Genomic DNA, 25,294 nt, shown 5'->3' with positions numbered 1-25,294 from the left:
ACACTTAGGAATGACGCTCTCCACATTCCCTAGGAATGCCCATGCACATACAGGTCAAGCGGGGAGCGCGCACTTCTTCAAATCACCCAGCTTACATAAAGCGGAACAAAAGCAAAAACAGCTAACCCCACGCTACAGGATGTAGGATGGTTTATAAGGCTTACGTATGGCAAAAGGAATTAAACTGGCCCTGTAGGAAATTGTAGAGCCAGTATGTCAGGTAAGAATAAGGTTATACACCAGTCCACAAGCATCCTGCATGTTAAGGTGAACAAAAATCTTAATATAAAGACAGTATATATTAACTGATATGAATTAATATAATCTAATAAACGTTCTTATCATCTGAATGGATTTCAAACACAACTTTATTTATTGTTTACTTTGATATAGGGGACAGGGTCTTGCAACGTACTCACTATGGCTGGCCTTGAACTCACTATGTAGCCCAGGCTGGCCTCAAACTCTAGGTGATCCTCCTGCCTCTGCCGCTCGAGTGATAGGGTTACAGCCATGCGTCATCACACCTGGCTCAAACACAGCTTTATTTGTTCCCAATCATTGAAGGGTTTTAATTACACAACTGTTTTGGAGTATTTATGGCCCAAAATGACACGGTCTGTTCACTCACGCATATACTAACTGCCCACTGTGCGCCAAAGTCTAACCCAATCCAAAGTCATGTAAGCATCTGAGCTCTCCTCACACTCCCACACGCTCTACATGCGGACTGCTTCCACAGTGTAAGACGCTCCTGTGTCTCTACGCGCCTTTTACCCTCTGGCATTTCAGACTTCTTGAGGAAAGGTCTCCACTGCACCACCCTGAGCCCGTAAGGACAGGGACCCACCCACCTGGTGTGCAGCAACGTTCCAGCCGCCCACTGCTAAGAGAGGAAGCCTCCATTACCTGCTTTGACTCATGTTCTACATCTCTAGAAGTTGCTGTCTTATCTAAATCTGCATTGAATACAAAGTGAGTAAGTGATATAAAATGACCTTCTTGCAACTGCATACCTTGTAATTAAAATAAGAAATGGAAAATCCTTATGCGATAATATTTTCTTACTCATTTATGTACACACTAAAGGCACATCTGAACATGCATTGTCAGGCAGCCTGCTGGGTACTGGGGTGATAAAGATGAGACAGAATCTGTTCCCTGAGGAAGCTCACAAACTATCAGAGAAAATATTCCATTACAAAAATGTAATATACAAGCATTAGGGACACTGTGGAACAAATCTACTGCATCAGGACAATGACACAGGTGTAGGCAGGCAGGGCTCCAAGATGCACAGCGGAGGGGCGCTTAACTCTCCAGGGTGCCTTCCAAAGGCAGCTTTCCTGCAGGACCCAGCCTCCTCCCTGCGCTGGACCTCAGCACTCAGACTCCGCCCCCTTCACACCTGGTGGGCTGTGGCAGCCCGGAGTAAGGCAAGTCTTTGGGGCCATTTTTCCAACGGCTCAGGTGATTGTTGGCATGTTTACCATAAACTATTTCTAATTAAGGTGTGGATGCTTTAGACATGAGCTACTGGACATGTAACAGACTACGGTGCAGTATGAACACGCATGGCACACACTGAGAAACCAAAGGCTTACGTGGCTTGCTTTTCTGAGGTACCTGTTCTGGAACCAAGGCAACAGTATCTCTAAGCTACGCCGTGTATGCCTGTATATGATTTCCTGTAAAAACCTTCAAGAGGTATCTATGGACACATCCATCTCCTGTTATTTGATTTACGTACTATCCCAAGTATTTACATATCATTTAAGACTCATTATTACAAACCAGTAACATAGTTCTTTTTAAATGTTACACTCTCTTAGGCAAGAGTACAAAAGTCAGCCTCTTGCTGTCAACAATTACGACTCAAATTCATCACTTTACCTGAACATCTGAGAGATTTAAACTTTCTAGTTTCCAGCTGAAGTACTGCTACATTCTGTTAACATTCATTGAACATGTATTATTCGACAGACCCTGAGGAAGAAGGAATCTAATTCTGATTTCAAAGAGTTCATTGTAATAACCTGATTTCATTACCATTACACTAAAGCAGTAATATATTTCTGTTCTAACTTTGCTTTAGGACAATTAAGCAATCTTCCATTCACACAAAAGAACTCAAAATATAATCATGGTAATTCTTCATTAAAAGTGTAATAGTATAATATTTTGGAAATAAATGAATTGTTAAATAAAGCAATTATACATTAAGCTGTAGCAAAACAAACAAAAAAACCTGTAAACATTCACTCCAGATAAAAACACGGCTTATGATTTCAGAGTCAAATAAAAAACACACTAATGGAAAGGAAACAAAATGTAGCCCGGTAAACTTCACAAGCTAGCTAGTAGGTACTACTTCTATGATAATTTTGTTTTTACTAATAATATGTGAAAATGATTTTGTAACTCAGATGAACCTGCTCTTAATTCAGCAGGGAAACAACAGAGCCAAGATCGCTTTCCCCCTCATGCGGCAACACTGTCAGTCTATGGTAAAATCTCTATCTTCTCGTATGAAATCACCCCAAGTATTAATCTTTTCCTCAACATTTCTGATCTCCCTCTCCGTTCTCTGGAAAATCAACAGGCAGACATCCTTCCTAACAGACTGAGGCCTCTAGGAAACACCTGGCTTTGCTTGGAATCATCCTATGTGTCCTGCTCCTGGCGTTCAAGGAGGAACCACAGCGATGCTGGGAAGCCTCGCACTGAAAATGGCTGTGCACACGAGTCCCTGAAGTTAATCATCTTAACTGTGGCTTGCGGAGTCTTGCTGCTTTAAAGTAAAAACGTAAATATAGAAAGATACACGAAGAATGCTCCTGGTACTATAAGATGTTACAAAGCAAACACACTTGTAACTGGCACCGGGCACCAGTGCCAAGGAGAGGAGAAGCCGGATCCCACCACAGTCACCCTCAGAAACCCTTCTCACCACCACAGGAACCACAGACCGGCTTGGAGTCAGCTCCTTGCGAATTGCATAGCTTGGTCTTTCAAAAGTGCATCTCTATGTACTACTCATTGTTATTTCTGAATGCACCTTTATTTTACATTTAGATTGCATACAGATGCTAAATATTTAACTTCCTATACTTTAAAATATAAATACAAGAAAATTAAGGTTTCGTTTATCTCAAACGGGTCCTCTTTCTCTTACAGTAAGTGTGCACAGGGTGATTTCTTTTGAGGAAAAGATATTAACACTGCATCTACAATCATTTGGCAAGTAAAATAATAAAGTAACAAAAATCTATACTCTAGCAGAAAGTTATCAGGGAAAAAATTCCAAAATTTAAAAATCAAAAGCCAAAACTATATCTGGAATAGTAATCATAAAAAGTTATTAAAATTATAGAATGGAGGACAAACTTTGCAAAGATTTGGAGAAGAAGAAACTCTTGTACTTGGTCAGTCTGAATGTAAACTGGTGCCACCACTATGAAAACAGTATAGAAGTTCCTCGAAAGATTAAAAATTGATTTACTATTTGGTTCAGCAATCCCATTGCTAGGTATCAATCCAAAGAAACTGAATTGCCAACAAATAACTGCACTCCCATACTCATCGCAACATTACTCACCATATGCAAGATATAGAATCAATCTAAATGTCCACTAATGGATAAATGGATAAAGAAAATGCAACAGAATAGAATTCAGCCTTAAAAAGGAAGCAAATACTGTCACTTCTGATAACAAAGGTAAACACTGAGGGCACCATTAAAAGAAATAAGCCAGTTGCAGAAGAACAAATACCGCCTGATTCAAGTTTTATGTGGAATCTAATAATCCAGGATCATAGAAGCAGAAACAAAAATGTTGAGCTGCCAGAGACTGAAGAAGGGAGAAATGGCTGGGCGTTGGTCGAAGGGCACAATATTCAATCACATGACAGAAATAAGTGCTGAACACCCACTGTGCAACATAGGGAATATGATTACAGTACTGTATTGTGTACTTAAAATTTGCTAAGAAGGTATATCTTATGTTAGGTATTCTTACTGCAAAAAGGAAAACAAAAACAAGAAAAGGGGAAGTCTAAAGATGATTAATTTATCGCATTGAATGTGAGAGCGGTTTCATGGGTGAATTCTTATCTCCAAACACACCAAGCTGTGCACACCATTTCTACAGCTTTGCCTATGCCTATGCCAATAACAAATAAGGTGGTTAAAAATAAAATACGGAGTGCTGAAAATTGAGTTGAGATTTCTCTGCAGATTAGAGATGTCTTTCATTAAGTACACATCAAAAGCCAACACAACATCTGTAATGAGAAATGCTAAATGCCCACGCATACAGCATGTCTGTAGTAAAATCTACAACCCCCTTCAAATTTAAATTTTAGTTTGCAAAAGTTTTTGTTTTCTAATCTCAAAAGAAAAATCAGAACTCACCAAAAGGTGAAAAATAATCTGTTTTAAAGTAACTTTCCTAAATATAAAATTTATATCAATTATAGATATTTGAAAATTATATAAACTACATAGACAAAAATAAAAATCATACATAAACCTAATACTAATATAAGTCACTTTAACATGTTAGACTATTTTTAATTAAAAATATTGTTCATTTTTACCCCATTATGCTTCCAACTTATCTTTTAAAAAGTACTTTTTATTATACATTTATACACTCAATCATATAAATAAGAAAAAACTACATATGAAATAACAAGAGTAACTTCTAAACATGTTGAAATTTATACATGCAAGTGAAAGTGCATATGTCTCTTATTTCAAAGAGTGCAACAACTGAAGAAAATATTTTTCAGACTACTTCCTTAAGAAGTTTGTTACAATTTGGCAGGTAAACATTAATGTCTGCCATGGGAATGAGTCTGTAATGGACTGAATTTTACCAAAATCTTACTGCTTGTTCCTGTCTCTCCTAGTTTCATCCCCAAGTCTTTAAAACCTCTATAATTACACATTAGTCATGTTATGTTCATCATTTTCAGAAACTGTCCACTATTAAGAATGCAAAGGGCCGGGGACTTAGCTCAGTGGTTTTGCTGCCTGCTGTGCAAGCGCAAGGACCCGAGTTCAATCCCCGGTACCAAAAAAAAAAATAAAACCAAAAAACAGAATTTAGGAAATCCTCACGAGAATTATAAAAGTGAGCAACAGAAAACAAATATATTTTGAAGAAAAAAACTCAAATTTTAAGATATATAAAATTACAGAAATCAAATTCTATCCTTCCACCGACCTCTAATTTAAAAAAGTCAGAGATGCATTACCCCTGAAAAGCCACTGGATTAAAGATGTAACAAAAATGCCACTTAAGAATAAATTGACTCTATGAACACTAACATCTAAGATAAAATTAAACACACAATTAGCATTAAATGTGCTAATATTTGTAATGTATTACAAAATCCAAACACTGAATTACATAGTAAGATGTTGCTTTTCCTTTGAAATCTCCTCTATTTCACTCCTACCTCTGGTCAATGTTCATTTTCAAAAACACTGAAAGCAGCAAGTGGATTTCTCAACCTCCTAGCTATGAGTAGCCCTGGAAGTTGGAAGACAATGGAAGAAGCCATGACAGCAGACCATGGCTTGGCTCATGCTTCTGGAAGGGCTGCTCACCAGGTCCCCACCGAGAGCAGCAGTGTGCATCTTTCTCAGGAATGGAATTTTAAGCCTTAACCTGCAGACTGCCCACCATTTATCTCCTTCATGAGTACAGCACTGGCACTATCTCAGGCCACCCGGTTGTCAAAATCAGTAGTCACCTCAACAAACTTCTGTGGCTGGCAGGCCAGAAGTCGCATGTCTGTCCTGGTCTGAGGGACAGAGGAGCTGGGGGCACGTTAAACCCAGATAGATGCCTATGCTCCCTGACTGGGTCTCCACTTTACTTTCTGCCATCACCCAAGGGTGAACAAAAATAAGTAAAAGCAAGGTCGTTCAGATAAACACTGAGTCCTCATCTGCCCTCATCTGCCCATTTGCTGCTTTCTCTTGATGTGCAGTGCACCTTTCCACTCTCCCTGATCAGTGGACAGGGAGCTTACAAGGAGAGTCAGTATCGGACAAGGTCAGCACGAGCAACCGGTTAGTGCTTCTCTAGTGAGTTACACAGCCTCCATACCCTTCCCGTGCTACTCTGGCAATTCTGATTCTGGCCAATTCCACTCTTTGGTCTAGGACCCAGTTATTTTGTTACAAGAACAAGGTCTTTCTCCCTTTTGAGCCCGGTCTCGGTTTGCGAGGACTTTTGCACACAATGTCCCCTCCTCTCTAGCAACCAGGCAGCATCCCTCCGTTTCAGCTTAGGAACTGCGACCTGGCACTTCCTCAGGCATCAGCCCCCACTCTACTTCCAAGGGTGGATTTCCCGCACCCTAGCGCACATCTTCCTCTTGTGGCCAGCCTGCAGGGTCTTCCCACACGTTTCACGGTGCCATCTCCTCATTCTCATAGGAAGTTTTTCCCTAAAGAAAATTCTCCTTATTTTGTTTCTCTTTTCCTATTGTACTTCCTGATATAATTAGCTATCTAAAATCAGACTTGCACTTCTCAAAAATCTTTAAGCCAAAGACTGCCCTTCCTTTGGAATTTAAGAAAAAATAAATTGACATTTTTATTTTTGCCTAGAATCTTCTGCTCTACTGTCTGGTATTTTCATTAATCCATGATAAATTTCATTTGTGGAACTGAATTCTGTGGAGAGGATACAGCTATAAAAAGAGAGTAGAGTATTTCTTCATTTAAAAAAATCTTATATGCAAAATAAGAGCTTATTATATTTCCAGAAATGACAACTCTCTTTGGACAATAAAGAATGACTATTTCACTTTTCCAAATTTGGAATTACACAAGCCAAACACAGTAAGAAACACCTTTCACAGCGTGGACTTAGGCCTACTGTCCAGCCTAAGCTTCTGCACGCCTTAAACACTCCTTGGCATTTCATTTTTAAAGTATGAGTCCATTTTTCAAGGAAAGCAAAAGAGAAAAGAACAACCAGTTCATTAAGTGCCAGAACAGGAATAGTTGACCCAGGCAGTTTTCAAAAACAGCGGCGAGAAAGGCACCCAGCCCGCAGCTCAGCAAGAACAAGCCACTTACGTAGTCGTGGAAGGCCTTGGCTTCGCTGGAGTGCTCACAGGTCTCCCGTCTCTCCGGAGCTGCACAGTAGAGGTCCCAGAACACGCTGCAAAGCAACCACAGTGACACTGAGAAAGCCACGGGCACCGGGGAACTCACACTTGAACCCTAAGCCTCGTGCAGCTCTCTACACGACATTTCCCTTCTTCAGGACATTACTTCCTTAACTTCGTGAGAAGCATGGGTGGCTCTTTATGCAATAAATGGGTAACACCAGCCATCTTTCAAAAGTGCCAAATAAGAATTTTTCTGAAGTCTAAGCAATTTTAAAGCAATGTTTTATTGTGGTTCTGGGAATCAAACCCAGGACTTGCAAAAACACCAATAATTTAAATTTTCATTCTTATAACTGGCTATTTACATTACTTAGATTTGACTGAAGTAATTTATAATAGTTTCACCACGAACAGACACAGTAAATAATTCCCTCTCCCTCTCTCTCCCTCCCTCTCTCTCCCTCCCTCTCTTTCCCTCCCCCTCTCTCCCTCCCTCCCTCTCCCTCCCTCTCTCCCTCCCTCTCTCCCTCCCTCCCTCTCTCCCTCTCCCTCTGTCTCTCTCTCCCTCCCTCTCTCTCTCCCTCTCTCCCTCCCTCTCTCTCTCTCTCTCTCCCTCCCTCCCTCTCTCTCTCCATCTCTCTCTCCTTTTTGAGACAGGGTCTTGCTAAGTCCCTAAAACCATCCAAGCTATGCTCAGAGTTGCAACCCTCTTGCCTCAGCCTCCCAGGGTGCTGAAATCACAGGTGGGCACCACACACCTGCTACACTATGCTAATTTAATCATTAAGGAATGAAGTGGCTCATTAATTTTCTTCAGAATAATTGTCATCCAACTCACAGGCCTTCAATATACCTTTATTATATATATCATTGCTCAAATGAATATATGTTCTTAAACTATCTTTATTTCCTGTTCAGTTAGCAAAATAAGTAATTTTGAAAATAAAACAATCCATTCTAACTCTTTTTTTCCCTCCTATTAAAAAATATGTATTTCTTGCAAAACAAAAAGCTCTGGTCATCCTTCCATTTATCAAACTAACAATGAGCATGAGAAAGGGATTCAAAGACCAGGAAAGCAATTGGGTAAAGTACTGGTTTTGCATAAAGCCAATTATAACATTGATGCAATTATTTTTATTCCCTTTCCACTCCTATAAAAAATGGAAGGTAAGGGCTGGGGATTTAGCTCAGTGGTTCTGGCGCCTGCCTTGCAAGCGCAAGGTCCCGAGTTTGATCCCCAGTACCAAAAAAAAAAAAAAAATGGAAGCTTGGTTAAGCCCATGATCAAGAATAGTAGTATTAGGGCAGGATGTATCTGAGAAAAATGCCTACTCTCTGACGACCAGCTGTGGGGACCCTTAAGGAAGCTTTTAAACTGCCAGAAATACCATTTCCTCCTCAATATACTGGGATTTCTGGGAAGATTAAATGATATAACACAAGCCCAATGCCCGCCGTATGATAAGCACATAGTGTGACTTAATAAATTCTGCCGTGAGCTTGCATAAAAGCTTAAAATCATACATAGTTCTCAGGCCACCAATGTGACGGGGACAGAGGCAGTGAGAGTATAATAAAACTTGATAAACTGAACCTGAATTTCTGACTTTCAAAGAATCATGCAGTCTGGATCTTTCTCTCCTCTGCTGGGAGAAAATATTCCAAAGGCCTTACAACATACCATGTACGTTCACAATTCAGGAAAATAAGAGTACCCCAGAGAGGAAGAGGATGAAAGACTGAGCACTGCCATAATTCCTTGAAGGCATTGCTTATTATTTCCTTTCCTATTAAGTGGAAAGAAAATTTATTACTTCTTATTAAATTCCCACAATAAGGAATACAAAGAAGATAAGGTCAAAAGTGATTAAGTGAATTTCAATATTTTTAGAAGTGTGAAGCAGTTGTGCTTGGCCTCCCTACAGTTCTACTGGGATAAAAAGTATGAGACCTGTAGATACTCAAGGACACAACTAAAATTTTCACCTGGATCACATGTGTCATTAATTGTAGTCCATTGCACTTAATTGTTTTCCTGTTCCTAAGGAACTTCAAAGCCCTGAAAGCCAGAACTTCTAAATGTAATGTTTAGATTGTATTTAGTTTAATCATAGATTATAAAGGATATTATGACAAAGAGCTGAATAGCTCTTCTTGTTCCCCAATTTTCTTATTTTCCCAGCAAGTACCACAAAAGCTCTAAAATTTTTTTCTATTATACTACTTTTAAGTGATTTCTTGTTTTTATTGAGTACGGCCTACAAGTTGTTAAATAAATACAAGAAATGATTACTTACACATGTAATTAAATAACTGCCTAAGAATAGTGCACTGTTCTACTTCTATTTTAGGTCTGTTCTCACTAATGTAGTGTGAGTCAAAAGTTGTAAGATCAAGCTGAGAGAAAATAAAACAAGTTAGTAATAATTTTAAAAATAAGTTTATATGTGTAATTTCTAAGAATCCCATATGGCTTACATGTGATCTTCTCCAATAAAGGCAAAGAAATGCACCCTTTAAAAGCGTTCACCATGCAAGCCTTGCCCTAGATCCCATCTCGCATCACCTCAGACAACGGTGTGTGCTTTCTGTGCATTCACAGCCTCTGCTCCACCAATGAAAGCCAAGCAGGCACCAAAGAGGATGGGGCAGTAAGAAGGGTTAAAGGATGCTTATGACAAGAGGGCAACTCTTCATCTAAAATTAAAACACTACTTATCAGGAGAGTTTCAGAACTAAGTCCATAATAACATTTTATGAAAATTAAAGGATAAAATTAATTTTAAAATTAAAAACATGGACAAATTTATCTTCAGTGCTAGGATATGTGTGTTTTAAAATATGCTTCATCTATTTTAGAAGCATCTGTATGTTTGTACATGTAAGAATTATAGGTAGGAAAGATATTCAAAATATTATCTTTTCTAAAAGTGCAACAATCTTTTGGCCCAATAATATGAGTCCAGTAGTATTGTGACTGCTACAATAAATACCATCCTAATATTGAAGAACAATTGGCTATATCACAGAAATAAACGCTGCGGTAAGAACAGAGTATATTATTTTGTCCACATTCTGTAATTGATCCATGCTCGGCTTTGTGAGATAGCAGACAAGTGACTTTATTTTTGTAGTCTTATTTTGAAATTTAGAAAATAAAGAGATTATGGAAGTTAAAATCAGAGGACCTCTACAAATCCTTCATAAAATAAAAAGCAAGATTAAACAATATTTTTTCCTCAAATATTATTTCAGATATTATTAAATGCCTAGCTAATATAATATGCTATGTCATATACTGCCCAAGAAAAAGACATATAATCCATGGTGTATATGAATCTAAAACTACTGATGAGTTGAACTACAATTAATTAATTAAAATAATTAAATGTAGAAGTTCCGTTTTACAAGTTACAAAAATTTTACAAATATTGTGGGCAGATGCTTATGGCTCACAGCATGGCCATATGGTATTACTATACAAAAATATGCATCTATCTCTTAAGAGGAAGAACTAGGCATCTTGGTAGGTAAGGTTGACAGCAACACTTGATGTGTCCCTCACTGGAGAGATTTTACTGGTGTACTTTATTAGTCTTTGATTACCACTCAACTTGTGCCTTGGTTCCCAAGGGGGTTAAGAGCAAAAAATTCTGAAGCTCCATCTAGACAAACTTCTCTCCACAGCCTGAGATGGTGGGGACTGAAGAGTTTCTTGACTCCTCCAATCCCTACATCAGTTAAGCCCGAAGCAGAATATTATCCTTAAAATGCACTGGATTATCATAGACATTCTATTATTCCTAAGCAGCAACAAAAGAAAAAATTTTGGATTTTCCAAATGGAAAAAGATGCTAAACACAGAGAAGCAAAATTTACAAAGTATAACATTTTGGGTCTTGTCTTATTTATTATTATTAGACTCTTCCCGGAATAGAATGAAGAAAAACATAACATTCCCAAGTTAGTGGTTCTTCCCAAAGACTTTTGGTGATGTGGAGACAGGGCTACCCCTCAGTACTCAGGGAACACAGAAACAGGCAGCTGCCAGGGGAGTCCAGGAAGGCTACTGAACACCCCGGGCATGTCCCAAAGACAGGGTGCTAACATAATACACAGCCTGGATGCCACTAGTCAGATGCAGGGCCTCCTGAAGATAAAAATTAAAAAATAGAAGACAAAAAAACCTGTGGATGACGATTTTCTGAAGAACAAGCCATACTGTGGTAAGCTCAAGCCTCAACAGCTGAGGAAGTCATTTCTCTAAGATAAGGCCAAAAATGCATCCATGAATGGTAGCTGCTCATAAGCCCTGCTGAGCTGTTTGGATCTGCGATGGCTTGTGGCAGTCTCTCTGTCAGAGGCACACTCCCCAGTGGGTGCTATGCAGGGGTAGTGTATACTTGAAGAGATGGAGCCTGATGAGAGGTCTTCTCGTTACTCCTCCTCCTTCTCTTTCCGTGTCCCAGCACCTGAGGTGAACAGTCGTTCTGCCATATACCCCCACCATGAGCTGCTACCGGCCCAGAGTCACCCATGGGAACCTCCAGACTGGGAGACAAAAGTGAAACCTTTTCTCTTTGTACAGTGATTATCTCAGGTGTCTGTAACAGGAGGTTGACTAGTACAATTCTGAGTGAAGAAAACTATCCATTCATAAGACCAAGGATGCTTTTACATAACGCACGCGTGGACCTCCTCATCTTAGAAAATTCACATATATGTACTTGTATTATTCTTTGAGATTACTTAATACTTTAAAAATAAAAGCATTAAATTTTGTTCCACTATCACAAAATTCTCACAAAATTCATGTATTAGTAATAGATTCATATTTTAAAGTATCATCAAAAATAATTAACATTTATTGAGTATGTACTAAATTGAAGTATCATAGTCTAACCATCATACATTTAAGCCTTTGATTCTCCTAATTACTATCCCTTTTATAGATGAGGAGCTAAGACATAGAAAAGTTAAATAACTCACCTATGGTCACAGAGTGTATGAATTAATGATAGTGTGACTTGAACGTTTCTTTTTTTGGTACTGGGGATCAAACTCAGCACTTTGTGCTTTTGAGGGCAGGTGGCAGAACCACTGAGCTAAATCCCCAGCCCTTGAACTTCTAATTATTGCATTATTTTACTTCTAAAGGAAGTATGGAACTATGAGTTCATATTTCATAGCTCCCTATTGGGCTCAGGGACTGGTTTATACCGCTCTGGTGATCTAGGCAACATCAGCTGTTATAGGTAGATATGGGGTAGATGGAAGCACTGTCACCCCACCTTTGAAACCGGAAAGAAAACTCTCTTATTTCCTGTGTGTCCCGTGGAAGCACCCCTCGTCTTATATGCAGTTGCTGTGATCTAGACTCAGACATTTTCCGAGTTCCTTTTTATATACACTGCCCAAAATCTCCCACTCATGGTACTCAAACAGGAAATGCAATTAAAGCTGTATTAATAGTAGTGAGTTGCTGAATCCAGCCCTGTGGCTAATAAAAATTACATTATTGGGATGAGCTCTGATTACAGTTCAGAAAACTTCAACTCTACTTCTAAATTTGACCTTGAAGATATGGTTTTGTTCCTTGATTTATGTAAATGGGAAGAAAACAGTATCTGTAATCTATTTTACAGGGGTTTGTATAGATACAAAGAGATGATATGAATGCAAAAGTACTTTCAAAAGAAGTGTAAAGGTATTAAAACTATGCCACGAAAGTCACATGTAGCCAGTTTAGCCAGGAAAATCGTTTTCTTATTAACTAGTACAATTTGCCTCACCTTCCTTCCCAATTCTTCATCCTTAATGGAAGAGCCCACTGGGGTTTTCTCCCCGCAAATGATACTCTGTATTCCTCATCCTTCTGTCCTCTCCAGACTAAACTGTGCCTTTTCTTTACAGCCTAAGCACACCAATTTTTTTCTTTCTCTCTTCCTGGTACTTTTCTTCCTTTGTTACCCTGAATATACTCCTTGTATCCTAATAGTCACCTACCCTGTCTTATATAGTGCTCAGTTTAACTCAACTCAAATAAGCTTGGTTATGCAATACCTGTTCAAAGAAAACCTACAAGACAAAGATTATAATATACCATTCTAGTGAAGGAGCTGACTCCAATATTACTGATTTTATGCAGGTATTTGCTTATTTTTGGTTCTACCTGGTATCATTCATTCCAATCACTAGAGTGCTAGCATACTTCAATGCTAGAGTTCTAACTGCAATGTGAAAGAAACTGAATTTTTACAATAATCTTATTTATTAACCTATTTTCTCTGTGATGTTACATAATTTCAGGATATAAATTTATGGGCCTAAAATTATTTTAAAAGGTGTTTTAAATTTTTATGTTTATAAATAAAAATGAGATATAGTTCTTACAATTTAAACTTTAAATGAGAAGTTTTCAAAGCCTGTAATTTTAAAATCCCCCATGTTGAAAAGGATGTTAACCTTGGAGGGTGAGGTTCTTGGCATTGCTGTTCTTGAAATTAAAGCAAGAACTGGGGATGCTTACAAATAGGAAGCTAGAGCAGGCAAGTGAGGACTGGGAGGGAAAAGGAGGGCTCCTGGGGAAGGGAGCCGGCCCTGCTCCTCTCCAGGCCTCCGGCCGGCCCTCCCTCCCTCCTCCCGAACTCCCTTCTGCTCCTTCGTGCTTGGTAAACCCTTCCCAGGCCCCAGCCTCGGGGTCTGACGACTTCTTCCCTCCGTCAGGACGGGAGCTGGACCCCGCGCGCCCAGATGTCCTCCCGCTGCGCTGCTCTCACCCCTCCCCCGGGGCTCAGGAGGACCTGGGCCGAGGAACCTGAATTTCGGTGTTTTCTGGGAAGCTTTCCCGGTTCCATACGTTCTTCTCGCTCCATCTCTCCTTCCTTTCCGCATACTGTTCTTTGCAGCTCCTCTTAATCTGCCTATGTGTAAATGTTGATTCCTAGGTTCCAGACCCAGGCGGGCGCTGTTCCCCTTCATCGCACGGAACAGAGTCACCTCTGAACTCCCCTCTGCTGTGTGGTCCAAGGGGCTTTATCCAAATCACTGTGCAGCTACCTCAGAGCGACGCACCCAGCTCTCCGGCTCCGACCTCTGAGCAGCTCCGGATGTAACCCGGTCATGATAAGGAGTGAGCTCTCCAACTGCGTTGCTCTTTCTACACCCCTTCCCTCAGTCAGCAGTGCCATCTGTGCGAATCTAAGCCTTGGGAGCTCGGAGTTCATCTCGGCGCTCGGTGAGACCTTGCTGCCTGGAACCTCTCCCCTTCTCTCCTTTCAACTGGACCAGTCAAGGGCCAGGCAAACCTGTCTTGGTTCTCAGCTGTCTTCAATCTGTCTATCCCAAGTGAGTGTCATCCTGGACACGCCATGCACCTTGTCTAAAATCTGTGGGCCACAGGCTCAAATCCTCCATGTATCCCAGGACTTCATGATCTGGCCCCTGCTTCCGTCTCTGGCTTTCTAGTCTACCTTTCCCTTCTGCTTCCTCGTAGTCCCATGGGTCAACTACTCGATTGCCTGCCATTCCTTGAGTGCACATCGCCCTCCTTTTGGGATTTTATACTAACTGTTCCTTTCCAAAGCACCTTTCACTCACTCAACCTCCTCTCAGCTTCTGCGATGAACTCCTTCGGCTGAAGTGAGTATTCTGCGCTGGGATTTTAACCAACACTGACTTCTTTTATAATACTTTTAATTGCTGGCCTCTCCTACTACTGATTTCTTTGAAAGCACCATAGTTTTGTACTTTGTAAACATCTGGTAAAGAGGCTTACAGAATGGAGAAATTCTCATTTCAAATATCCTATAAAAATAGAAATGAGAAATCATAATATTACAACTGTTCCACCCAACAATCTGAATTTGACCAAAGAAGCAAGCAGTAAGTTCTTGAATATATACTCTCCTAATCATCTAGACCTCAACAGCAGCAACAGCCTTCTTGGTCCATGTAAAAAGACAACCTAAAAGTGGTCCTGAACCCTAACTTGAACACAGCTTAGAAAACCCATTTCTAGAGAAGTATGGTTAGAACAGCAGGCACCTGCTGGCTCTGAAGCCCACAGTAGGGGCCTCTGTATACAATGATGAAGGGTCTGGCCATTTTCCACAAGAGGGGATCCACAACTTTCATCCATTCCCAGAAGACTCCATGACTTCAAAATTGTTAAGGATCATAGACTTATACAGATGAAGTAGGTGCTTCACAAGTATGTTAATAGCTTTAGGGGGACAAATACTAAAAACATTAAAAGTACTCTTCTTTTAAAAAAATATTCTTCCTATATATTTTGCATGTACTAGATTTAAGTGGGAAAATATAGTTTGAAAATATTTATGGGCAAATGACTTGGAATTTACTGATATCTCCTATTAACTATGCATTATTACTCAGAAGATCAAAGCCGTACATGAAGGACACTCTTGAATCAAAGAGTAATACAAAAAGAAAAGGCAATGGTAGATTTAAGAAGTGCATCTTCTGACAGCTGAGAACAACAAACTAAAGTTTACAGAAGCAAAAAGCCAAAGAATGCAACAAGTTATTATCAATCGTCTCGAGTATAGGACTAGTTTAAGTTCACAAGAAAAGTAGTAAAAAGAAACAGGTGCAGGAAATGAGCTGAAATGAACGCAGTAATGGGAAACTCTTAAAACGCACCCTCTGTTAACCCATGGATCCAGCAGGGACAGATGTCTTGTGGACCTAACTGGAAACATGCAGAGCGTCCAGGTATTGATGGTGAGAAGCCTCGGTGACATTCAGAAACGCTAGCGATTTACAGTCTAGATCCGGATGTCATAAATACACACCGTGTAACATGAGATTTGACGTTGATAACACCGTACAAGACAGCAGCATAACCCCGGGAAAGCCGCACTGTGGGCGCACTTAACTGTCAGGGCTGCGGCTCCAAATACAGGAACCACACTGAGCTGAAGGCTGCACCTGCCCCTGACACAGGCACGTGAGGAAAGTCAGAAACCACAACTACAACTGACCCAGCGTGGTTGCGTGCGCCCGGGGCCTCAGGACAGACCCGGAAAGATGGTGGGTTCTGTTAAAACAAGGGAAGCGCCTGCCCGGCACTAGCAGAGTTTTCCTCTTCGAAGAGGTGGGTATGTGAGGGGTTAACAGGAAGTGCTTCTACAGAAGACAGGGATAGAGCCGGGCACATACTGGCTCTGCCACCTGCTCTGCCCAGAACCCACATGCCTGGGCACAGTGGTGCCACCCTGACGGCAGACCCATCAACACTGTCCTGACCGTGGGCACACTGGTGCCAGCCTGGTACTGGGCACACCGATGTCGCAGTGAATTTATATGGCACCGATATCAACCAGGCCGTCAGCACCGCTGGGACTTGTGTGTTCCTAGTCAGTTCTCTCCGTGTCTGTACAAAACTATTTCAAGCCTTTTTAAAATTTATTTTTCACTTTAAAAAATTCACCATGACCACTTTCATTTCTCTCAGCAGAGGTCCCCAGGCCTTGTGTGCAATCTGAACAAAACCCAACTTTCATACCATCAACCTCCCAACACCCCACACTCTCTCCCTAGAGAGGCAGAGCCCGCCATGCCCTCGTTCCCTCGTTCCCCTTCCGGGCACTGTGCTCCAGATGGCCCACTCCAGCAGCCTTGGGGAGCACACCACTGCCTCTCAGCCTTGTCCTTGTGAACACCAGACAGGCGGGTCTCTCCCATCCAGAGGAAAGCCTCCCAGTCACAGCTAGCCCTGCCCGTGAACGGACCACACCATTTCCACTTCCCAGCCTCCCAGGGCCTTCTCCGTGGCCCCAGCTCGCTGCTCAGCCTGCAGAAGTCCTCAGCAGCCTCTCCCCTGGCACTAAGGACACAGTTGCCCTTTCTGCTCTATTTTTAGCTAAGCTTTCCTTCCCTAACCCTCCCTTATTCTTAGTTTCTCGGATGTGACTCTTCCTGGTGCTCCTCCTCCCTCCTTGGCTGGGCTTCTGCTCCTTTACAGGCTCCTCTTCCTCTATCCCTAGAATATTACTGATGCGACTGTTCTCTAGAAAGCCCACTCTTCCCTCACAGGTGGATGACACCACTCACCTGTCTTCCTCTCTTCTGATGTCAGACACATGTACCCAGCTGCCTTCCCAACAGCCCCACGTGGATGGCGTGGCTTGGAGTCCAGTGCACCCCAAAGCTCAGCATCTCCCCGGATCCTACAGTACTGCTCCACGTCCCACCTCCCACACCCTCCACTTCCCTTCCTCCTGCTCAAGTACCTCTTCTCTGCACTCACTGCCATGACCCTGAGTGTTTCTCTGCTTCTGGATGTCCCTGCTGAGTCCTTATGACACTCGACAGTGGTCACCTGTGATACCGTCAGACTTATGCTGACCCGACTGCTCGCCTGTATTATCTGTGACTACCTCCTAATGCCATGTTTGCTAATCCAGCCTCATCCTTAAGCACACCATCACCTCAGGACCCACCACATTGAAACTCTCCCTCTCTTCCTGCACGACACATTCTCTCTGGGTCCTTGTGCATGGTACGATGTCCTCCTCCTCCACCTCTCCACATCTCTCTGACCAACTCTTCTACACACTGCAGCCTTAGCTCAGGCAGCAGCTCCTCCAAGTGAAATGGGTTCAGCATGTGCCTACACAGCGCTCAGTGTATCCCCCGAACACTGGTTTTCTTGTTGTGTATTGAGCTGTTTGTTTTCCCTAGCGCAATATCACTGGCAGGACGTAGGGATGTGCATCTGTTTTATTCCCTACTGTGTCCCTAGTATCTGGAGTACTGCACCTGCATATACAAGGCACTGAATAAGCTTTTGTTGACAGAATACAATAAACAAATGTTACTAGGTCTGCAAAAAGAAATTTGCCCAAAGCCTCATAAGTAAATAAAACTTTAAAAGGTACAACTACTTACGGCAAAAATCCCCCCCAAAAAACCCATTTTTAAAAATCCATGTGAGTATTTCAGTATCCATTGAGCAATGGATCACAAAAGTATTTTTTTTGGCACCAGGGATCAAACTCGAGACCTTGTGCTTGCAAGGCAGGCGGCGGAACCACTGAGCTAAATCCCCAGCCCAGAAAAGTATTTCTTATGAACATGCTCCTTCTTTTCAAGAAAATGAAGACAAAATTACATCAGTACCTGCTTATTTATAACTTACTCCCCTCTCGTTCTTGGAAGATTTTGTTTCATGAGTGGCTATACTTGAATGGAACTGGCCTCTTATAAAAGATGCCAATCAAACCATTCACTTCACTCCCAATTCCCCCAAGAGGAGAAATGAGGGTTCAAAGAAGCTGGGATGGCCGGCCAAAGCCTGTGGTTACCCATAAAGTGGCCTAGCATATGATAACTTGATAGACTAGAAAAAGCAACTCCACAGCTACTCAATAAGCAGAAAGCCACGCACACTACAAGTGCCAGCTCATGTGCTACTACTACGGACTGAATTGTACCCCTCTTCAAATTCACATATTAAAGTCCTAACTCCCCATGATTACAGTACTTCAAGACACAGTCTTTGGGAGATAATTACATTCAGTTGAGCTCACAAGGCTAGGACCCTCATGGTGGGATTAGGGTCTCATGAGAAAAGACACAAAGAGCTTGCTTTTTCTCCGTCTTCCAGCCAAAAGATCAGAGTGAGAGGATGGCTGTCTCCAAGCCTGGAAGAGAGCCCTCTTCACAGTCCCACCACTGTTACACCTTACCTTGGCTTTCTAGTCCTCCAGAACTGTGAGAAAATAAATTTCCATTGTTTAAGCCACCCGTTTCCTGGCATTTTGTTACGCAACTGATAGAAAATGATACAGGGCCAGGGATTTAGCTCAGTGGTTCTGCCGTCTGCCTTGCAAGTGGAAGGTCCCGAGTTTGATCCCCAGTACCAAAAAAAAAAAAGAAAAAAAGAAAACGATACAGTTGAAGAGTCCATATACTAGTTTCATTTCTTCTCAAATCAATAGCAATATCTTTAAGTCAAATAACAGTAATCTGGTTTGGATTTTTTGTTTCGTAAAAGTGTTACCCCTCACATAACAATTTTAGAAAATGAAAAATAGAAGCGTGAAATCATAAACAGGTATAGCTCAGGCCTACTGGAATACATTATCAATCTAGTAAAAATGATGTAAAAAATACTCACCACCACCAAGAATGTAAGAATCCTGGAGGTTCCCCCAATGTGATGTTTTTTTCCCATCTTATCTAAAATGAATAAAAAAGATATTAAATTTAAAAAGATATTAAATATCTTCTTCATAATAGTTTTTCCCACACATATTACAAAGCAATATTTTTCCATTTAAAATACTATGGTAATTCTTAAGGCTTTCACCATTTTCACATTATCATTCACTTGCGTTTTCCCATTATTCACTTCACACGGTGATTCACACACTGAATTCGTCTCAGAGAGTTCTCGCCATTAATCCCTGCTTGGCCTCCTCACTGCCAGTTCCCACACTCTGTCTCCGCACGATGCTGAGGTGCCAAGTGCACGCCGCCCTGGTCTCCACTGAATGGCTAGGAAACCGTGGTCGGCTCCATGGACCAGGCTAGGCGAGGGAGACCAGGGTGTGAAGAGGGAAAAGCAGCTGCTTCCACTTCCTGGTCCTGCTCTTCCTGTCGGGGTGCACTCATCCGATCGACCCAGGGACCATGACAGCTGTGGCTTCTTGCAGCACAACCGGAGCCAGTCTTCATTCCCCTCAGAGGCACCCACACGCGGGCGACACCTTGCCACACCTTGCCTTGAGTTTGAGGCCAACTTCTGCGGTCAACTCTGAGCCCCGCAGGCCTCAGCAGCCATTCAGCTCCCACCCCGCCCCTATGGGTCTCAAACTCAGCTATGTGAGGCTTCTCCTCTTCTTCTCCTGTTGGCCGCCGCCTCTTCCTTTTGGCCCCTGGACCTCAGTGATTGCTATGGCAATTACTAATTTCACATAACTATAATCGCTGTGTTCCCTTTTTCATTCTTGAAAATCTATTTCCATATTTCCCTACATTACATTCTCTCTGTTAAATATTTAACGTGCTTTCAGTTAATGAGTCTGGATCCTGACTGACATACCTCTACCCATGGTCCCTCATGAAGTAAGAACATTAAAACGCATCCAGCTGAGGCAGATTGAGGCGTGGACTTACACACGGGCTCTCCACGTAGCAGCTGTGTGCACTGGGGAGGGTACTTCAGTCTCCTGTGGCAGTTTCCTTCCTATAACATGGGTAGCAGTATACACCTTCCTCAAAAGGCCGCTGTGAGGAGAGTAAACTGCACAGTGGAAACCACTTAGCAAAGTGACTGAATGCAGTAAATGCCTGATAACTGTTCGCTGTTATTATTTTTCCTTTCCCTAGAAGAGCATCCCTATAAAAACTTACTCCTGCATCACTGTCAACAACACACAAAATTCCAGTGACCTTCCATAAAAAATACTGAAGTATTTCGGTATGTGCCAAACAATTTCAGCTTACTAATCGAAGGGTGTGAAATATCTTTGTGGAAATCTTGCATATATCTAGGAAAAAGAGCAGTTAGTGTCAGAACTAAGGAAGAACTGTTTATGCCTCTGCTATAAATGGGAGAAGTAAATGGTAATCATCTAAACAAAATCAAGCTTTTATTTATTTCAGATCACTTGGGAATTAGTATTCTATGTAACTGACTTATTACATACATAAAATTCAGAGGACCACTAAAATGAAATAGAACCTAACTTCTTAAAAATATTTCTTTACTTTTCACGGACACAGAGAAACGGTATGTATACTGTATGTCTGGGGAGAACAGAGCGGCATTTCAATACAAATACACCATGTGCAATGTCAGAATCAGGGCTACTGGCATAGCTACCACCTCAGGTATTTGCCATGTCTTTGTGTGGGAAGATCCAAAACCCAAACAACACCCACCCTGCTGTGCTGCGGAAAAGCTGGGGCGGCCACCTCCCGCCGACACCCCCGGGCCTGTAGCCATCACTCTCCCCTGCTGCTCACACCTTGAGGCCCTCAGGACCGCTGTGACTCACTGCACTCAGGAGACAAGTGTCTGAGCTTCCACACAGAAGGGAGAATGCACAATACTCGTTTTTCTGCACCTGACTTATTTCACTGAATTCCACTTTTGAAGATTTTGTTCTTTTTGCTGAATCAGAAGGTGTTTGAGAATCTTATGGCACGTCAAGATCACCAGCACTAGCGTCAATATGCACATCAGTTACCATCACTGACCTAGAAATTGGTAAGAGACTGGGCTTAATGTGTACACTACATTATGCCTTAAGGATTGAATTTTGGAATAAATTCCTATTTGAGGGAGAGGCACACGTCTTTCATAAAATATGAGCTTAAAAATAAAGATGGTGATACTAACTTTCCAGTTTTTTGCATTTCAGATGGCTCAGACCTCACCATCAAAAAATTTAAATAAATTCAGTGTCATTCAAAGTTAAAAGTTCAGACTAAAGGGCCGGGGATATAGTTCAGTGGTTCTGCCACCTGCCTCACAAGCACAAGGTCCGAAGTTCAATCCCTGGTACCAAAAAAAAGAAGTTGGACTAAATACATTTTACAAAGTAAATACAGAAGATAGAAATCTGGATGGGTATTTACATGGTAGCTTTTCTAAGAACTGGATAGCAGTAAAGACAAAAGATAAAAATCCCTTCCCTCAAATACATCACACCGTAGTGGGTGGGGAGAGCTGTATTTACAGGAGAAGGTAAAAATGCTATGGACAGGAGGGGGCGGCACACAGGGACAGCAGGAGAACAGAGAAAGGAGGAAGAGTTTTAAATAATGTTATCCAGAGAGGCATCAAAATACTCTACCTATAAGGATACGCCTTAGTTTTTTAGTTTAGATAATAAAAATTATTTAACTATGCCCCAAACAGAAAAATATGTTCACAGGCCTTTGACACTACAAACAAGTAAGCAACTGTAATTACAAATTTCATAAAAATTCAAGGGACTGTGTTCATCATTTACTATGGGAGCAGTTAGCTATTCTTGTTCATATACCCAAAGGGCTTTTTAAAAAACCCAGCAAACAACAACAAGAACAAAAACTCTTTAAACCGAAAACTGAGACTGTGCCCGTGCGCGCGCACGCGCGCGTGTGTGTAGGGGATCCTTTAAGGAACAGATGGGAAAACAAGGACCATTAAAATCACTGAAACTGGGGACAGCTTTTAGGGTTTGAAGTGCATAAAAAGTAAAACAATGATAGCTTTGAAGGAGACAAGTAATTTGCTCTCAAAAACAGATTTGGGCTGGGGAGTTAGCTCAGTGGCACCGTGCCTGGCTCGAAAGCGCAAAGTCCTGAGTTCAATTCCCGTACCAAAAAAAAAGAATTTTCTAAAGATTAGAATGTGATGGGCATTTTAAAAGAATAAATGGAGGACTTCCAGAATTAATGAAGTTAGAAAGATTAAATATTAACAATAAACCAGAACGTGATATAAATGTAAGCCAGATTCTAATTTGAATTCTCCTAAGAAGTAACGAAAATAATTTCTGTATCTTTATCACCTTTGTCAGATGATTGCAGGTGATCAACATTATGCCATGAAAAATGAGGACCTGCACTTGATGGGACTGAGCAGACTCCGACGGCCTGCTGAAGTTAGTGTGGCAGAAAGCCTAGGCCCGTCCTTCTCTCCGCATCTGCCTCACCATCAGGTCCTATGGGGCCTCCTGAAGGAGCCCAGAGCAGGGCCTCCCAGGTGTGTGGACACACTGACGTCCCCAGGCCCTGCGGTCACACTCACCACGGAGCGGCAGGCTCACATCTCCGCTTGGCTCACCCTGACTTTACCTAATATGCCTATGAAATACAGCAGACTTCCAATTAATCACTATCCTTAATTAAAAGAAGGAGAATGTGGGCTGAGTTCCAGAAGAGGAGTTACAGGGACATAACTAGGTCTCGGGCCAGGGGCCCTGCAGGAAGGATCAGACTCACAGCCTAACGAGGCCCATCGCCCATCACAGGACGCCAAGCCTGAGCTGCCTCCCTCTGCACTTCCGCAGCCACCTCCAACTCTTTCTGGGGACAGGCAGGTGAGCAACTGCCTGCAAGGCTTGTAGCTGACACGGGCTTTCAGGGGAGGGAGCCTGAAGGTGATCCATGTGTAGTTTTAAAAGCATTCCATCTTATTACTCCTCAGAGAAACTCTAAGTGCCTCGCATACATCATTGCTTTCAGCATCATAATATTTTTACCATATAGTGAATAGAGTTCATCTTTCTCACTTTCAATGACAAATCTGTGCCAGAAGCAGCTAGCACGTGGGTCCATCACACTGAGCACAGAAGCCACCCTTTGATAGCTACTGGATGAACAACACTCAAAGCTCTAAGGACTTCCACAGAATAGTTCTTCGCAGACGGATGTTTCCAGGGTGAGTGACATGCTGCTGCCTCCAAACAAATCCCTGCCCCCAGCACTACTTGTGAATAGAAAGGAGGGAAGAGAGCTCAGGAAATGGCCTCAGAGCAATGACCTGCAGACCAGGCAGCACCCACTGCAGCTTCGCAAGGAAGGAGAGGGTCGGAATCAGTCTGAAGAGCACTCAGCAACAGTGAGCGTAAAATCGGCTGTGCTCTTACACCTCAGAAGTGCGCCATCCTTACAAGAACAAGCCCTGTCTACATGGAGGCAGGACGGCACATTGGTTTCTAAAGCTGGAAGTCTGGAGGACAATATGCACAATACAAAGCCTCTTCTGTGTGAATGGAAAAGAGTGTGTGTATGTAAGTGCATGTCAAAGAAGTCAGACCAAATTTACAACTTTTGTTTTTAGAAAAAGATAACGGAAGACTTTCATTTTTAAATTATATTCAACTTTGTGTTTTCAAACCAATATTCATTAATGATCAGTGTGCTGAAGAACAGAAATAAATTTCTCCTGCAGGTCAGCTGTCATCTCGAAATGCTTCTTCTGCTATTTACAGAGGCATTTTCTATGGCCCTGAGTCCCGTGGGCTTCACACTCAGGTGCTGGGGTGGTGGCCACAATGACAAGGGCTCTCCCTTTAGTCTGCTTTTCCTTCCTCCGTTGCCCAGTCCCAGCGTGCACTTCCCAAGCTCTCAGGCTTGTTCCTGTTTAAATACCCACATCTCCTCTTGCCCTTATTTGGTCAGCTACAGGCTGTCTTTGCTTGTAACTCACAAGTCAATCTCACGGCCCATTCTCCTCCGTACTCCACTCCTTCCAGGGCCTTGCTGGTGATCACATTTCTCTAGCGCATGATCTAGTGTCTTCAGCATTTCTACAATAGCTCAGAATCAGACACTGAATCTTAAACAAAGGATGTATGGAAGGGGTAAAGCATACCTTATGGCCTAATTATTAATCACATTCTCTCCTATACAGCAATTCTTCTAGGAATTTATCCTAGAAATGTCAGATGTGCAACATGTTATATATGTATTTTTCCATATGTGAAAATTTTTAATAAAAGAATTGTTTGTAATGGTAAAAGACAGTAAAATAAAAAACCCAAATGGCCATCAGTAGAGGGCTTGCTGAAGTGTACCATGGAACATTTCTCAGAATGAAATATTCAACAATCATAAAAAGAAAATGGTGACATTTCATGAATCTGTATAACAGTTTCCAAAATCTAACAAGGAAACAGAAACCCAAAGTACAGAACAATGAGCACAGTAAACTAACATTTGTGGAAATGAAGAAAAATGATTCGTGCACACAAGAATGTGTGCAGGTGCACACACATCACATGCCACACACACACATGCCACACACACACACCACACACACTTCCTCCTCGTTTGCTTCCAGACGGCCTGGTACGGCTGACTCTGCCTGGCACCTCTCCTTGCCACACCCACCTTTCCGCTCTCCGCTCTGCCCGGGGCTGGGCTCCGGGGAATGACATTTCCCAGCCTCCCTGCCAGCTGGCTTCCTGCTCAGCTCTGCCACCAGGAGCCACTAGTGGGGCTCCAAGGGAGGGGGAAGAAGAGGAGCATCCCGCTCTGGCACCAAAAGGGAAGCAGAGCTGTGCACGGCAGCGGCAGGGCTGGCAATCTTGGGCGTCGGGAGCACCTTTCGGGGGCTCCAGCCTGGCTGGTATGGAGCCTGTTTGGCAGATGCAGCCCCCTCAATAGCATCTCCATCAGCTCAGCT

At 42.1% G+C, this 25,294-nt stretch overlaps 1 protein-coding gene across 9 annotated transcripts in view; it reads right to left on the bottom strand.

Annotated features, from left to right (window-relative positions):
- Positions 1–25,294, bottom strand: part of Ssbp2 (single stranded DNA binding protein 2) — a 274,706-nt gene that overhangs the window by 147,681 nt on the left and 101,731 nt on the right. For 4 of the 9 annotated variants that reach the window (XM_004841630.4, XM_004841629.4, XM_021255718.2 and 1 more), the window contains exons 3-4: positions 19,286–19,347; positions 7,103–7,187 (exon numbers count right to left, since the gene is read on the bottom strand). In XM_004841630.4, coding sequence (XP_004841687.1) covers positions 7,103–7,187; positions 19,286–19,347 — 147 coding nt within the window. Of the gene's footprint in view, positions 1–7,102; positions 7,188–18,854; positions 18,988–19,285; positions 19,348–20,286; positions 20,357–25,294 lie in introns of those variants that run through there. The other 5 variants (XM_087180755.1, XM_087180756.1, XM_087180757.1 and 2 more) reach the window with 4 other exon arrangements.

The sequence above is a fragment of the Heterocephalus glaber genome, unplaced genomic scaffold (assembly GCF_053883595.1).
Source record: "Heterocephalus glaber isolate CG9 unplaced genomic scaffold, H.glaber_assembly_v1.0 deba00001465, whole genome shotgun sequence".
NCBI classification, from domain to species: domain Eukaryota; kingdom Metazoa; phylum Chordata; class Mammalia; order Rodentia; family Bathyergidae; genus Heterocephalus; species Heterocephalus glaber.
The sequence above is the reverse complement of the archived record's forward strand: the minus strand, read 5'-3'. Positions and strand labels throughout refer to the sequence as shown.